Source organism: Chamaea fasciata, unplaced genomic scaffold (assembly GCF_029207755.1).
Source record: "Chamaea fasciata isolate MVZ Bird 193981 ecotype frontalis unplaced genomic scaffold, bChaFas1.0.hap1 SCAF_3, whole genome shotgun sequence".
NCBI classification, from domain to species: Eukaryota; Metazoa; Chordata; class Aves; order Passeriformes; family Sylviidae; genus Chamaea; species Chamaea fasciata.
This window is the reverse complement of record NW_027094088.1, coordinates 93,459,175-93,476,391: the sequence shown is the minus strand read 5'-3', so window position 1 is coordinate 93,476,391 and position 17,217 is coordinate 93,459,175. Positions and strand designations below refer to the sequence as shown.

Here is a 17,217-nt window from a genome sequence, read left to right as displayed (position 1 = left end):
TTCTGGTATTTCCAATATTCATAATCTTTCTGCCAACTCTGTTTGTTAGTTACTGAAACAAATAGCTTGTGTATAATAATGGCACATAAAGATTTCCTTTTCTGTTTGTACTGAGAAAAGTAGTTCCACTAGACCTGTGGAAGGAGAATGTTGTTTCTGACTTTGATAAGTTCTCTTCCACTGAGCAGCTGTGAAGCATTAGTGTGTTTTGCATACTGGTGTATCTATAGGAGCAGGATTCAGTACCAAGTATAGGAGAAGAATTCCTCAACTGAAGTGATTGAATCTTGAGCCTTATTAATAATTTCTGGTTTTCCCTTTATATAGTAATTATCAAGGTCTTTGGCATACAGGAAACTATTTTACTTCAGATACGACATTGTCTTTCACACTCTCCATTCTTGTCCTTTCTAAAGGTGGGCATTATAAATTAAGCAGTGGGATGCTGTCTGCCTATCATTACTTCAGGGAAAAAAATCAGCAAAACTCTTCTAAGACAATCAAAGCCAAATTTAAAGAATTGAACAGTTCTGTCTACACTTAAATTGTTTTAAATATATTACTGCTGCATCATCATAGTGTAACATAAATATGTTAACAATCTCCTGTCAGGTTTATTACGAGCTGGTCAAGAATTCATCTAGTATTATGATACTTTGCTTTCCAGAATACAGTGCATGCTTCTCAGGTTAAAATGTAGTTGAAATGTTATGTAAGGGCCTAGTTTTTATTATTTGTTTCTAGTATGTAATCCTATACAAGTACCAGTTTGTTATGCCTTCCTCAGACGCAGCAGCTTTTGAAGTTACCTCCCACATATGTAGCTTCTTCCCCCATCCCAGGTGATTTTTATGCTCTGTATGAGGATTGAAACTTTCCCAAATCTCTTCCTTTCATAACACTTGACGTTTCAGTGTGTTACCTGGAAGCACACAGATGGCTCAGTGGGAGGAAGCAATACAAATGTGCTCAGCCTCGAAGGCCAGATTGCAAATGGCAAATCAAATTTGGGATACACCAACCTTTCAGTGGTCTTCAAATCTGGCGTGTTCTTCATGCGTATCATTAATTTTGTGTTACCCCTCAGTAACACTGGAGCTGTAGTCAGGAAAAGAGCCTTTCAGTTGTGGTTTTTGCATTTGAGCATTCATGCTCTTCCATTTTGTGCAACACGAGACTGACTTCAGGGCTCTGTGTCTCTCAGAAGCAAAGCAATCTTTATAAGATCCTTGAATTTTCATGATGGATTGGTTTTCACTTCATTTCAAATAGCTTTTCCAAAAGCAATTTGTATTGATGTATTGTGGTTTTGAACTATGTGGCGCAAAGGTCATTACTATGTTTATATTCAAGGCAGATGTTGTCTATATTAGTTACTTTGCAGTAGAAGAGACACCCAACAGTCTGTTGACAGTATTTTGTTTCAACATGGTGGACAATACAAAAATGTTTCCAAAAATAGTGTAATATTGAGAGTATATTCACTGAGGCTTTTATATTATTTGTGTGACATTTGGATTTATATAATAGTATTATTTGAAGAAAATCCTTCTAATTGGGAGTAAACAGGAGTTTAGTATAGGATGGGACCAGTTGAGCTACTATGTTTGCTTGCCCAGCAAAGATAATTTGTTCAAATTTGGGTGATTGCATCTACTCTGTCTTTAGTAGCGTAAATCTGTGCTGTGATAAAATAGTAATTCACTAATGGGAACCAGAACACCCAGCAAGGGCTAGTAGAAAATGTTTACAGGTAGCAAATCAACATGGAAAATAAATGTGTGCCTTTGTAATTCTTAGGAAGGAAGAATAGGATGTGATCAGTTCAGGATTATGATAACCAATATGCTTGAAGTAGCCATGGAAATTGAAAATTTAGGGGAACTGGACGGATGACAATCCCAAGGGAGCAGCTGCTGTGCAGGGAGAGAGCTGTGGCTGCTCACTGTGCTCCCCAGAGATACAGCCTTCTGCCAGAGGTGGGAATCCTCCCCCTCTGCCCAGTCACTAGCACACAGACACTTCTTTAGCATGTGTATATTTATTCACAACCTTCCAAATTCTGCTTTTGCCTGAACCAAGTTAAACTGACTTTACCCACCCCCAGGGAGTTTCCTGCAGGCTTTGAAAATGCCTGGGTATAAATCATCTAGAATTGCGTCTGTTTCAGTTATAAAAATTGCTTCATACCAGGCAAAATTGATGAATTTGAAGCTGTGGTGCTGAGAGCAACACTCGTAAACAAGCAGGTAAAATAAATGTTTGGTATTATACTCAAATGTATCTTCGCATAAGAAGAAGTTGTTATAAAAGCAGAATCTTCTCTCCAGTTTTACATAGCAACAAAGTCAATTTAAACTTTAACCTCCTTTCTTTCCTCTAAACCGAGTTGTGGTTTTGTTTTCTTTTTTAACCCTGAGTCTATTTCATTTTAATGCCGAGCAAGGAGTTGGGTATTTGGAAGAATTACTTGTTGTTGGCAGTAAACTTGCCTGTTGCACGGAGGCACAAATTCCTCTGGTAAAATCTTAGCAACAAAGGAGTTGGTGAAAAAAAATTCTTGCTAGGTTACACGTGGCCAAGATTTCACCCTTGATCTGTAGGTGGAATGCAAAAAAGTTGCCTTTGAAGCTGTGTATGTAGTTATTGGTTAAAGCATGCTGCCTCTTCTCCTGCCTAGGCACACTCTGTAGGACGTGTAGAGTTGGGGAGAGCCTTCTCTAAAACCATGAAGGACTTTTTTCCCATAGGAAAAAAAAGTTATTTTAGAGCTTGGTGATTAACAAGAGTGGCTTAGAAATGAGAAGGAAATGTCTTTATCATTTGTGAAACATTTCACAGTACAAAAGAAACTGACCATGTATCTTTGGAATGAAGCCAAGAGTTTCTCAGTGCACTCTCTGTGGATGAAAGGAGTGAACACCCACCCCAAAATAGCCAGCAATTGAATGGTCAGGGAACATGTGTGGGCTGAAGCAGCCATTCTGTGGCTGTGAACTGAGAAACATCTGATGAACAGAGTAGTGTTCTCCCCCACCTCCACTCAAGAAAAACCCCCTCCATCAGACAATTCTCAGGATCAACTGGTAGTCAGTGTTTGGTTAACCACTGAGAAGCCCGTTCTATGTTGAAAGACATTGTGAGTAACCCTTACAGGATCCAGTTCAGAGATTAAGTTGCTATAACTTGCAACAAAATCCAAGTGATCACTTTTTGGAGAACTCGCTTCTGATGAATCCACATCATTGTTGATTTCTGAAGCCTTATTTTTCTGCGTCAGTTTGTGCCCACTAAGGACCTTGGTGGAAGGCTGATATTAGTCATGCCTATTGATCTAATCCTTGACTAGTAAAATGTCTTCTTAGCTTGGCTGTTTCTCTTTTCTAGAACATCAGAGGATGGAAGCAGGCTCTCATTAATTACTTACTGTTTTGATTTTGTGCTTCCTTTCCTGTACTAAGAAATGTGATCCTTTAATGAATGAGCCCCAAATTACTTTTGTTTGTTTTTTCTGTGTGGCAGCCTTTCAAATGCCAGGTTAGTTTATTTGCTTTGACATTCATATTGCATCCTTTTTATCTTGACTTATTAAGAGCTTATAAAATATGCATGATGCAGACAAAAGAGACTCAGGTGACAATTACTGAATGAAATTCAAGATTTAAATCTTCTTTCCAAGGCTGGAACAAAGATATTTGTAAGATTATTTGAAGCTTCAAGAAGAGGATTATCAGGCATCATGGATCTATATGTACTGCCCAGGGCAAGCCCATCTGTGTAAGCAGTCAAAGCTTGCTTTATGGCCTCACTTGAAGACTATGGCATAAAGTCCTGCAGCATCTAGGACTTGCCTGGATTCTGCTTGTTATATGTTGCATTAATGTCTGTTCTCCAAACAATAATAAACAAAATGTCTGCTAACTGTCTTTATCAAACTACAAAGAGTGACCCTGGCTTTTATAATTTAAGAATAATGTAATTTGCTTGGGTGAAAATACCTGTCATGTACAAGTGAAGCCTCACAGACTCAGCTTTTCACAGCCTGATTGTTGTAAATTTTCTCTAGATTCAAACCCACAAAACTAAATTTCAAAAATACTTTTAGTAATCTTTTCATGGCAGCTGTTTGGTTTGTTTAGTAGTGGAGTTTGGAAATGACAGGTAAGTGGACTTCTGCCAAAAACTCAACTAGTCAAACAATTATTTCTGTTCAGTGTAAATTTCTTTTTGCAGAAGTTATCTTTTTGTTGGAGAAATTTGGAGCGAGAATGGTATCATTTGTGTTCTTTACAGTGCCAGACACAATATAATGGCTTTTAGCTCAATTTTACCAGATTTCCTGTTAACACTGATCTGCACCTTTCTTTGCAAGTAGCTCCATTTGATGCATGTAGGAACTAGTGATTCTGGTACTTAAAAAATCACAATTATTGTGGATGTTAGCAAGAAAAAAGGTGTAAGCTATAAGAAGATAGATACAAGGAGAGAAGTTTTTACATCTTTTCAGGTGTAGATTTTCAAGGATTTGGGTTGAAGAAAGTGTAAATGCAACTTAATGAAAGTACTGAGTCTGCAGTTCAAAAGAAGTGATGTGTGGTTTTGGTTTTTTTTTTGTTTGTTTGTTTGTTGGTTTGGGTTTTTTTTAAACAAAACTGCAAAAATACTCAACTGACCATAATTTCAAAATTATTTTTCTTAGACCTACTTTGCAGTTGTTTCTTCTCATGGTATACAATAAATGTAATTATCTTTTCTTATGGATTAATTTGGTTTTAAGGGTAAGAAAGGCTAGATTGTTCTTTTAATTAACATTCAGAGCAGGCAAAGAAGAGGATGATAGTTGCAGCTATTATCTGGATGGGTAAACAGTAGTAAAGTAGAGTCATTCCCCTGTTTGGTGCACAAGTGCAATGCACAAAAATAATTTCATTGATCCAATTTACCAGAAGAGTTAAAGGCCAGATAATAATTTGGAATTTTATGGGAATGTGTAATATTTCAGGTTTATGTTACATTTTCCTGCAGTGGAGAACTCGGAAATAAAGTAGCCATTTTCTTTGACCCTTGAAATTTTATGCTTTTTAGGGTTTAAGGCAGACTTCCAGCTTAATATAATGAATTGCATTAAAGAAAATCATTGTGATGGCCTTTATCTGTATGATGCCTCCAAACAGGAAAATGTCTTTAGAAAATAGTTATTTTGATACCTAACTGAAATTATACTGATGATTTAAGTAGCATTTTTTCATACATGTTTATTTTTCACGTTTATTCTGACGTAGGCTGTTTGGACAGCTTTGTGTCTGGTTGTGTGTGTGGTGTTTTGCAGGCTGGGGGGAGCAGAGGTGCCAGCAGGGTGCATGTGGCAGCGTAGCTGTGCCAGCACCCTCTGCCCTGCAGCCACAGCAGGTGCCACAGCTCCTGTCCCTGCTCCTCTGCAGAGCCTGCAGCCAGCACTGTGTTTAGCTCCTGTTCTTGCCAGCACGCCACTGAAATCCTTCTGATCCAGGGGTGTTTGCTGCCCACAGACTGGCTTCCAAAGCTGTGCTGGGGATGAAGGATCCATAATTTGGATACTACACTTTGTGAGCCAAAGAATCTGCAGGAGTTTCCTGGCAAGATAATCCAGTCCTGTTCCTGTCATCCACCCCAATGGAAACATGCTGACTCTGTATGAGTCAGGGTGAGGTTTTTTATGGGAGAGTGAGTGTTGTTTCCAAAGGAATTACACAGCCATTCCACTCCCAGCATCATGGTAGTCAGAGTATATCAGCAGAGGTTTGCAACCTTTGTGCATTTAAATGCACACCTTATCCTATTAATCAGTGTGTTTTTCTGAGTTACTGTTCCCTTATAAGCGTTGTACTTAGTGATTATGAGCATAAAATACTTCTGCTGCTGTTCAGATTTGGTGCTGATTTTAGAACAGATCCTTTTTTTATTTAAGCATGATTGCAGTAAAATTCCAAGTGGTTCAGTGAAATTTCAGGCTTGTGTTAGAGTTAGGATATGGATATATCACCCAGAACTGTCTCACGATCAATAAAGCAAATATTGAACTTTAAACCATCATAGCAAAAGCTATAGATAACTTTTTTTTGCTGGTCATGTAACCAAAAACATCCTCCAGCAAAGATGTTTGCATTAATGTGTTCAGCAGGTCTGTTGTTTGATAAACAACACTTCCATGGTAGCAAGAGATTTTGGGGGCAGTGAAGCTTTGATATTTATTACAATTCTAATTTGGGATGTTAGAACTGCAGATAGTGCTGTCCATCATACTAGGTGAACAACTTGAATCTTGTCATGAAGATAATCTAAAAGGAAATGCCAGTGGTAATGCCTGTATGTGCAAAGGTTGTATGTGATATATGCTAGTGCCCATTATTTCCTAGGGTGCATTTCGCAATTATGTCTGCAGGGACATTAGAAGCAGCTGGAGCAACAAAGAGCAACAAAGAGAAATTCTGAGGATACATGTAGAAATAAACCACTCTGATTTTAAGATGTAATTTATATTGTCTTTGTGATACTTTCCTCGTTCAACTAAGAATTGCATCTTTTTATTATGTATAATCATATGGTTTTATTAATTTCAGACAAGCTCTATATGGGACCAGGGCAACTGTACCATGATCTGCAGAACCTTTTACATGATTTGAATGTACTTGGTCAAATTAGTCAATTAATAAGCAGCCTTAAAGGAAACTATCAGGTAATAAACAAAGCTGGATTTATTTCTCAAGTCTGTTCTTGTAAAGTAGTATAGTTGCCTCTTCCTAGGGTCTGTGCAAGACATTCTTTAGCTCTCTCTGCAAAAAATGGAATAAATTTTACCTCTAGTAATGCATTTACTGTTAACTGTTAAGTGTTATAAATAGATTACAGCTGTCCTTCTAATCTTGTTTTTCTTTATTGTTTTTAAGTGTTGGTGGATGCTACAAGTGTCTGCATTTGTTCAGTAGCTGATAGGCTTATATGGAAACCGAATTACATTTTGATGTTAAGACATTGGATTCTTGCAGTAAGACATGGTAGTAGGGGGATGGTTGTTTGGAGGAAGTTCTTGATCCTCATCCAAGCTCATAATCCTGGCTTTTGGGGGAAAACTGTACTTAAAACTGAGTATAAATCACAAAAATATAAAAGGATTTTCAGAAGAATTTTGAAAGTATCTTGCTTTAGCTTTATTCACATCCCTTTGATATAGCTTATATTCTGGCAAACAAATATAGTGCTTAACACCAAATGAAGTCTTGAGACCTCAAACAATTACCTTTTTGCTTGGTTCTTTATATGTTTTATATGTGGTTACATATAATTTTTAACTCCTACCTGCCACCACAGGTTGCAAATGTGTATATATGTATGAATATATGAAAGCTGAGTTTCTCTTGACATATCTTGGCATCAGAGTTAAGGCATTAAATAAAACATAACATTTTGTGAATGTGTGTACTCTGAATGAAGTTTATGGAAACAGTGCTTTTGGACAAAGCTTCACAAGTATTAGAAGGTGAATTTCTTCTGCATAATTGGGAATATGTATAGCACAGATATACCATAAGATATTCACCCATCACCATATAAAAAACCTTTCTGCCTGCACTGACAGTGAGAGCCAACTACACTTTGAAAACTTAAAATTCAGTCATTGTTTCCAGGTAGATGTGTGTAAGAACATTACAAGAATTTAGTTGAGGAATGTGGTCAGCTCCTTTATTTTTGAAAAACACTTAAGCTGTCATAGAATTTTGATAGTGGGAAGTATCCGTACTTCTGTGTACTGGTTAGCCTTGATGCTTTGTAGCATTGAGGTGAGCTTTTACTCTCTGCAACAGAACACTCACCTTGCAGTAAGCTATTGTTTCAGCATCTTAAACAGATATAGACCACACATCTTTGGTGATGGCTCCGTAAACTCAAAGATTTTAACTCAGTGATTTTGACTCAAAGATTTTAGCAAAAGCATATTTTCATTATGATTTGTGGATGTTTTCACAAGATTTTCTTTAGTAGCAGAATTCGTAATGTTGGAATAAAGTAAAAGGCTTGTGCATACACCTGATACAAATTTGCATTTTTTAATTTGACAGACTCTTGGGAATGTCATTTATGCATCATCAAACTGAGCAATGTGAGATTAAATGTTCAGTTGAAATACATTGGAAAATATTGTACAGATATTTCTGAACTGTGTTTACAAGTATGGCTAAATTATCCATGATGGAAATGTGGTCTAATTGAAGCCCATGTGTCATTGTTTTTTAAATGCAGGAACCACCTTATTATTCTGTTTGGAGCAGGCTGGTAGACTGGTGTTAAAGCTTATTTTTTTTTAATTTTTCAGAACTTAAACCAATCTGTAGCCCATGACTGGACCTCAGGTTTACAAAAACTGATTTTGAAAAAAGAAGATGAAATCAGAGCGGCAGATCGCTGTAGGATTCAGCTGCAACTCCCAGGAAAACAGGACAAGTCAGTAGAAATCTTGATTTACAAAACTTTCTAAACTGGTTTATGTAGTAGGTGTAGATGTACAATTGAGGATTTGGGAATCTGTAGCACTTCCCTCCCTTCTATCTCCATGGTAAGCCCCTGACTTTTGCTCTTAGACTATAATGCTGGGAGCTTTAATGTTCCAGAGCAGCACTGTAGCTTTTCTCCTGTTCCTCAGCCCAGAGAAGAAGCAACAGAAGAGCTGTGTCAGTGACAGCAAATAGGGAACAGTCACTGTTGTGTTCCTTCATCAGTTCCCCTCACAACATTTCATGTAAAGTATAGGAAGATGGACATATAGCATATCATAGCCTGAACAGTTAAATCAGAGCTGAGTCTTTGTCTAAGTATTAAAAAATAATGAAATTGCATCTTGCTCAATGTTTTTAGCCATGGCTATATTCATACCCAACACATTTATAGTGGCTTTTATTTATTTTTTTTTCCTGTATTGCAGGTCTGGGCGGCCAACTTTCTTTACAGCTGTGTTCAATACATTTACCCCTGCCATCAAACAGTCTTGGATCAACAATTTACAAATGGCTAAACTGGCCCTTGGTAATTCCTAGTTACTCAAATTTCCTAACAAGTTAAAATAGCTCTCAATGTACAGTGTAATTTATTTATTTTTATGTTTTGGGGAATAATTTTCCTTTTTTAGTGAAAATTTGTCTGTAGGTGTTTAAAATTGCCATACAGTAAATAGCAGCGATTGTGTGTCACTACAAAGTAATAATATTATAGATAAAACAGGGCACTCATGAAGGAATATATTTTCAACAGTATTTTAATGAAGTCTAGTATTCGTTACTAATTATTGCATCTAAATCAACATGAATAATCTCTAAGAGCAATAAAAAAATACGCTGTTCTTTGTTGTTATTAGTCTCTCTGTTTGCACAGGGGATAAGTTTCCAAAGATACTTGGACTTTTCAATGCCTAGTTGAGAAACATTAATTTGCTTGAAAACAAGTTTCACCAGCATATGGTCAAAATAGAGTACTTTTGTGGTGTTCCACAGAAGACAAGCATAGTAACAAAAAAGAAGAGAAAATGGTTGTTTCCATCATTCCAGGAGGAGGATCCTTATAATTATAACTGGCAGTTGGTAGTGGTGTTACTTAAACAAGCAGAGAAATGCTGTTCAACCAACAGATTTCCTAGAGTCTGAGAAGAGGTTTGATGTCTTTTCCTCTTTCAGTATTCAGTTTACAAGATCATCAGGAGACTACCCTTAACATTCTGCTATTGTAAGGTGTTCTTTTTTTTGCATTATCAGTATGTATGTAATCTACTCAGTTGAATTTTTGCTCACAGTTTTATGTTGCATTTATGCATCAATGGCATAAAAACAGCTTGATCTGTGTACACTAGTCCTGACAGAGTTCTTTTCTTTTCCTGTGGAAAGGTGTAAGTGATTATTCAGTGAAAAGATTGTGGAGTGTTTATTGTTTGTTCTTTCCATTACAGCGGAGGACAACCTGTTAGGTTGGTTCTGCATAGAAGATGATGGGAATCAAATCAAAAAGGAGAAACATCCTCTGCTTGTTAGACACATGCCAGTGATGATGGCCAAGCAACAGGAGTTTAAGGTGAATGGAATTTTGATATGAGATAACTATAAGGTTTTTTTTGTGTGATAAAATTTCTAGAGAATACCATATTGTAAATACATCTATAAGTTCACATCTGTTAGTTCTCTTGAGCGACTACCTTGGTTTAAGACAATTGGCAATTAAAGGTCCAGAAAAGTCAAGGCAAAATGCTGCAGTCTTTGGGGCACTAAGGAGCATAATGTTTATTTTTACATAGTATGACATTCACTTTCATATGTAAGTGAATCACTCAGTTTAAACAGAACTGATGGGAATTTTTAGTTCATCTTGAGATCCCCAAGTGTTTGTTTGGGGCTTAGAAGTAACCTAAAGCTTTCAAAGAGCAGGAATCTGATCTCCATGAAAGCTGTCCTTTCCTGGTGGAACTATGCTAAATCCTCCTCAAATTTCTGATTTTTATTAGTGCACAGATTACATTATTTTTAAAATATTTTTTTAAAATTATGTTTCATGGAATCTTACGTAAAATGTCATATTCTGAACAATGATATAGAAATTATCTTAATGGTTCATTTCCTATAGCAATGTGTCAGTTTGAAGCCTTATTGACCACTGACTTTAGTGATGATATTAAGTACAATACCAAACCAAGAGATGAAAGGGAAGAGTGCTGGATGCTAGTGTTCCTGTGTATCCACAGGATTTCTTATTGACCATCAGTCAGTAAGTCTTGTGCGAAAAGAGTAATGGAAATAAAATTGTGTATGTGTGGATAGAATCCCAAAGATAAGTTAATGTCATTGCATGGGTGCTGCTTAAGGAGGTGAGTCTGCAAGCTCTCACTGCTAGAACAGCCTACCCAGCAGGGAAGCTCAGCTGACAGCTTCACTTCAAATGTGAGTATACAAGCCTGGATGCTGGGGGAAAATAATTGGTGGTGCAAAATGCAGTAGAAATGTATAATGGTGCTAACACAATCTGTTCCTATGACACTGGTTTTCAGAGCAGCGAAAGTTTACTGAAATGCTCTGATTTCCCATACAACCACTCATGCTTGTCTTATTAAACAGCTTTTTCTATCCTGACTACTTTCTAAAGTCACCACTGGTGAAATAACCAACTATTTTAATTTTTTTTTTCCAGAAACTTAAATTATGTATTTATTTCCTTAGAGCCTAGGCATTTTTAAGTCCTGAAAATGCATGCCAGGATCTGTGAAGGCCCAGGCTCAACTCCTGTAATCAAGTTAGAACGGAGTCTTCTTATTTTGAAAGGAAAGGGAAGTTTGTCACCTTTACAGTTGGCTGAAGATCTTTGCCTTGGTCACCTCAGGAGAGCAGAGTGTGCGACAATATTGGCCTCACCCTGGGCTAACTTTGCCAGTTTTGCAGCTCCTAAAGTAAAATGTTGGGTGTGAGCCCAGGTGTCATTCCTGGTTCTCCTAAGTGCTTGATATTACTAGAAAATATGACATAAGTATTAGTGCAGCCTCAGCTGCAGTCTGGGTCTCAGGCCCCAGCTCAGGGTGGGAAGTTGCTTGGCTAATCCTGTTTGTTGGCTCTCTGTGTGCTGCTCCGGCTGCCCAGTGCTGTAGGGAGCCATCAGAGCACGTTAACATCCCAGGCTTCTGTCAAGACTGAGAGCTGAACTACCAGGGTTTAACTATGGAAAAAACCATCCCTTTTGACCAAGATGCAAAGTGACACAGAGGTGTAACTAGGAGCCTGGGAAATATCCAACATGCAGACTGCCTTATTTTTCACTAGTGATAATATTTTGTTGTCACAGCTACTGTAAATCACCACAAGTAGATAGCTTCAGCATGTGTTAAATGAGAGCTGCTAAGACAGGCGTGGATAGCTCTTCTTTTTTTCTCTTTCTCTTTTTCTCATCTATTGATTTCAATTTTTTATCTGTATGTAGTGAATTGCTTTGCTGAATGAATAGTATTTTTTTCTGCTAAAGCAAATAACTTTGCAATGCCTGCTGACTTCAAGGAGATTTGTAAAATTCTTTGCACTTTGGAAAATTAGGTATACTTGGAATTCATAACTCTTAACTTTTGCTGACTTGTTTTTGTTGTTTGTTTTGTTTTTTTAATTGTTCACTGTTGGGAGGTGATGTTGCCAGTCTATGGGGACTTAATACTAAATGAGTAGCCTAAGTTAATACTAACAGAGTTATCTCTAGTACTATAATATAAGCAGAAGGACATTGATGTCCAAGACGAGGACATTAGTTTGAATTATAGAGACTCCTGTGTAAAAATGTATTATCACACCTCATTAGAAACCTTTTTATTCTCTACACAGTTATGAATTTTTTTAATATATTTTGAAGTGTTTACATAAGCTTTAGGAAACTGCTGTGGGTATTAGGGAAATTAGAAATCCATGACTGGTCATAAAAATGGTTTTAATCAGATCCTTGATTCTTGAATGATCTTCGGGGTTGGGATGGACTTAAATATAGACCTTGAGTCTGTTGTTACTTTCATTTATTTTTTTTTTAATGGCCTGCATGATAAAATCATGAGTATTGCTATTAATTTACTGAAAGTAACATGATGACATGAGATTGGAAGGGAGTTGAAGTCAGAAGAATGATAGTGTTAGCATTCAAAATTACTAAAGCACCTGGAGGAATAATTTGGGGGGGAGGGGGAAAAAAAATAAAAAGGATGACAGTCAGCAGGACAGACACATGGTATGCTCAGGAAGAAATTAGGAGTTTCATTAATTCAGATTGAAGAGGTGGTTTAGTTGGTCTGTTAAAGTAATTTTTAATAGACCAGGAAGGTAAGGATTGGTTAGGAATGTAACATTGTTACAGAAAGCATTAATGAATGAGATGTGTAGAAACAGGCTTCTGAAGAAGTAACCATGGTGTAGTGCTGCTACTAGCTCTGCTAGAATAGTGTGTTCAGGTGAGAAAACTGTGCTCTGAAATATACACATGAGGCTGATACATCTGCTGGAGAGATGTCATCTGAAAAAGTGACAATAATAAGTTTAAAAAAAATTAGAAAAAGCAATTGTTTAAAAAATGATATGTAATTAATTGGTAATGTTAATTTAGCCTAATGAAGAGGTGTCTCAGGCAGGGTCATGACATATATCAGCCTTACATGTAAAAGGACATTGCAGAGAAAGAGAAGTACCTGGTGTCTGAGATGAGAGGTAACAGGCTAATGATCACATCAGGGATGGTGTCAGGTTGGGGACATGAAAAATTAATAAAAGTCACGAAGCATTTGAACAGATCAGCAAAAGGGAATCTGTAGTCTTTGGCCTAGAAGGTGTGTAGGGGGAGATAAGAAATGTGTCAGGAACAACAGCTGACCCTGCCCATGGGATGCTGGGTGAACTAAACTGACTTCTTGCCTTATGAGATTCTTTGATGTCCTTAAACACTTTAATTAATTAAAAACTAAAATAGACAGAAACAGGCATTTTTTAAAATGTGCTAGTAGCTCTCTTTTCCTTTTTTGAAGATTGAATGTGCTGCTTACAATCCTGAGCCATACCTTGCTGGAGAAACAGAGTCAGATTCCTGTGCTGTGGAACATGGTTTTCTTTGGGTAAGTGTAATCTTTAAAATCTGAAAGTGGTTGTCTCCTGTTTCTTTCCATTGCTTTTTGTTGCTCTCAGCAATGTGTAGATATGAAAGAAATGTTGGCTTGTTTTTGTTTTTTTTTCTCTTTGTTTATTTGTTTAAAGGTAAAGGCTTAGCTACTAATTTGTCCGTATGCTCTGGCTGGTCTCTGTAGGGTGTCAGTTAAGTGTGCATGATTTGTGCAGCACAGAACAAATTCCAAAGTGCTGATCACATTCAGAAGGGAGTTTTGTGCTAATTTGTAACAATTGCTGCTAAAACCCATATGAGCTTACACTGTCCTACTGTCTGTTTTTGTATTTTAAGAATGTTTTAGCCAAAAATAATCTGTTAAAATCTGCCTAGGAAAAAAACTTACTCTGTATATTGCTATGACCCCAGATATGCAGATATTCTAGCAGAAAAAATTGAGGTGGATAGAAGCTGTTCTTTAAAAAAATAGGCAAACTAAGGATTTCAGGAGCTTTTCTAGTTACTACAATACTGAAGTTTTAAGGGAGCCCTTGTGAATAAAAAGTTACAAATAGCTTTTCTTAGTGGTCTTTTTCGAGGCAACTCATATAATTTCCTTTTGTCTTTGCCTTTTGTAAACAGTAGTTGCAAAAACATGCAAATTAAATATTTTTACTGCTACAAAATGTTCTTTCTTTCTCTTTTCTATTTTATTTCATATAAACAGAAAGAGTTACTGTACAAAAACATGTACTGTGCTTGGGTAGACTTTTTTTTTTACTTCTCTCTGATCCCTAAAATGTACAAGTTTATTGACATCTTGATGATACTTAGTTCTGGATCAGGGAGAAACTTAGGTTTCTGTATCAGCAAGTTTGCAAGACTCTTTCTTTTGCGGCAGAGCATTTCTTTGTAGACCTGTTACTGTGCAAAAGACAGGCCTCAGCTGTATCAGCTGTTTTAAAAGAACTTGAGACAATTTAGGACCCCAGTTATTGAAATAGCATGTTGCACAGATACTTACAGTAATTGCATTATGTGATGTGTATACATTTGAGTCAGATATCAGAATAGTCTGTAATATTATTCCTGCTTTAAAAATATTACTTTTTTTGTGCATGTAGAAGGCAAGTTTGTCTATGTAATGTTTTGACATACGTTGAATTTGTGCTGAATTATTCTTTTGCCTAAATGCATGAAAATTCATATTCACACATATAACTTGAAGTGCACTCTTAAGTTAACATTCCAGTCATTCCTTCTTGTACATGCTGATCTTCCTGGAGACAGGTATCAGTCATGGTCTGTTGTTTTTCTTTTTTTATTTTCCTTTTTTCATTTCAGATTGGCAGTTGTACTAATCAGATGGGCCAGATTGCAATAGTCTCGTTTCAAAGCTCCAGCCCCAAGGTTATTGAGTGCTTCAATGTGGAGTCACGGATTCTCTGCATGGTCTACATACCAGAGGAGGAGAGGCTGAAAGAGCAAAACAAAGCTCCAGACTCTGAAAATGTTCTTGCAAAGGCTCCTAATGTACCTACTATTTGCCTTGGCATGGAAGAAGGAAGGTGATTTTTGGTTTTGGTGAAATTTGTATGATTTATTGATTAAGTTTGCTGTTCTATAACAAAATTGTGTGAGATACTTCTAAGAAAATGTTTGCTTTTTGAAAAGGTATCCAAGTGTTATCCCAGTGACCTCAAGGTACCCTTTCCACTCAAATCAAGGATAAAATGCACTCTACATTGTTTAATATTACACCGTTTGGTATTTGAAATTAAAGCAGGGCATCTTTTTGATGAAAGAGGATTAGTTCATCATATCTGCAAAATATAAATACAACTTTTGTAACATTACAATGCATCTTCAGGTATTGGAACATTTTCAGAATAGCAAAGAGAAATCCATTAATCTTCTGCCCTGTCATATAATGCAGGATTTGTCACATGAAAAAAATATTGCTGTTTACTATTGACAGGAATTACTTTGCTCTCTTTGAACTGATGGCCTACTGAGCAATCACTTAAATTTGTGTTGAAGAACAAAGCTACATGTTCTAAACTTATAGGCCAGTTAGCAAACAGATCATGTTATAGTTACTGAGGGCATAAGTGTGTAACTGCATGTGATTTTTGTAACCAGTATAAATGAAGGAGAACAAAATTCTCCAAGGAAAATGCCATTTCTAGAAATCAGTGATTTAATTCCAGCCTTAACAATATTCTTAGCATACCCATTCTAACAGTTAATAGGAATTGTGGAAATTTTAAGTGTATGTGACATCTGGTAGTGAGCTTTTATTTTTTTCTCCTTAGTTCTCCGTGTAATGTTTTTTTTTTTAATTAATAAAAATTTTAGATAGACTCATAATACGGACTTTGAGCAGAATTTTTATTATGTTTCTTTTTTGAATAACTGTTTCTGCATACAAGATAATATGAATGTGTTGTCATATGTCAGTGTTAAGTAATTGAAAGTTATCTGTGCAGACATTCTGGGGTGTCAAGAATTGAAGGAGAAAATCCTCTTTCCCCCAGTATTTTATTCGAAACTTCTCTTTTGCATATTCTAACAAGAACTGTGTAAAGCATAATTTCACAGGTCTGTTTCTTCTTGCATCTTTCTATAGCATTTCTATTTACAAAAGTTGCCAAGGCTCAAAGAAAATTCGACTTCAACACTTCTTCACTCCTGAAAAATCAACTGTTATGAGCTTAACATATAGGTCCCAGTACTTGTTTGCTGGCTTGGTAAATGGAAACATCTCAATCTACACAAAAGCAGAAGGTAATGGTGCATAGTGATATGATTTGATGGCATCCTGAGGAACTCACATGTCAGTGTATTTTGGCAGTAGTAATTTTCCAGTAATATATTTTCTGAAAATTCTCTGTGGAACTGCTGAACTGGGATTACTGCTCCTTCCGGTACATCTCAAGAGACTTGTTGTCTCTTTTTGAAGGATAGTAGGAACTGTGATACTGTTCCCACTATCACCATACATCCATATGACAATTTATTTTCCCCCTTAGCTTTAACCCTTAAATCTTCAGTGTTGCAAGACTCCAGAAATTTACGTGCCAACAGCAGTACACAGTATTTTGCACGGCACAGTGCTTATTTCTCTCAACTCCCCAGTACTGGTGTTTATGAAACACAGAAATCCCCTATTCGTAGACATTTCTGTATATGTCATTTAAAATGACAACCCCACTTTTACTGTACAGATGGGATAAGTCTTTCCTATGTGTGCAGTTCATTTATTTCATGGTAGACCTCCTTTTTCTATTAGCATTACAGTCGGTTGTTTTGCATCTAGCTAAATAATTGGCTAAAATAATTTGAATAAAGGAGAATCCCAGGCAGTTCTTCTGAACCACAGCTGTCTTTTCCAGAGGTGGTGTAGGTGCTTCCAGTACCTCTTCCCTGCACTATTGCATATATGTCTAGTGGTTCAGTTCAAAAAATCAATGAGGCTTTGCTCAGGGTTTGAAACCTTACTGTTTTAAGTGAAATGTTAGCACAGAGACTCCTAACCTTGCAAAGTACAGAGCCAGCAGAGATCTGCCTTATCTGTGTGAGCTGCAGTAATGA

At 36.7% G+C, this 17,217-nt stretch overlaps 1 protein-coding gene across 3 annotated transcripts in view; it reads left to right on the top strand.

Moving 5' to 3' along the window:
- The window catches only part of ARHGEF10 (Rho guanine nucleotide exchange factor 10), a 108,451-nt gene that overhangs the window by 65,589 nt on the left and 25,645 nt on the right, over positions 1-17,217 (top strand). For all 3 annotated transcript variants that reach the window (XM_066179818.1, XM_066179817.1, XM_066179816.1), the window contains 7 exons: positions 6,600-6,715; positions 8,351-8,478; positions 8,957-9,057; positions 9,971-10,092; positions 13,550-13,636; positions 14,968-15,191; positions 16,253-16,410. In XM_066179818.1, the coding sequence (XP_066035915.1) occupies positions 6,600-6,715; positions 8,351-8,478; positions 8,957-9,057; positions 9,971-10,092; positions 13,550-13,636; positions 14,968-15,191; positions 16,253-16,410 (936 nt within the window). The remainder of the gene's footprint in view (positions 1-6,599; positions 6,716-8,350; positions 8,479-8,956; positions 9,058-9,970; positions 10,093-13,549; positions 13,637-14,967; positions 15,192-16,252; positions 16,411-17,217) is intronic.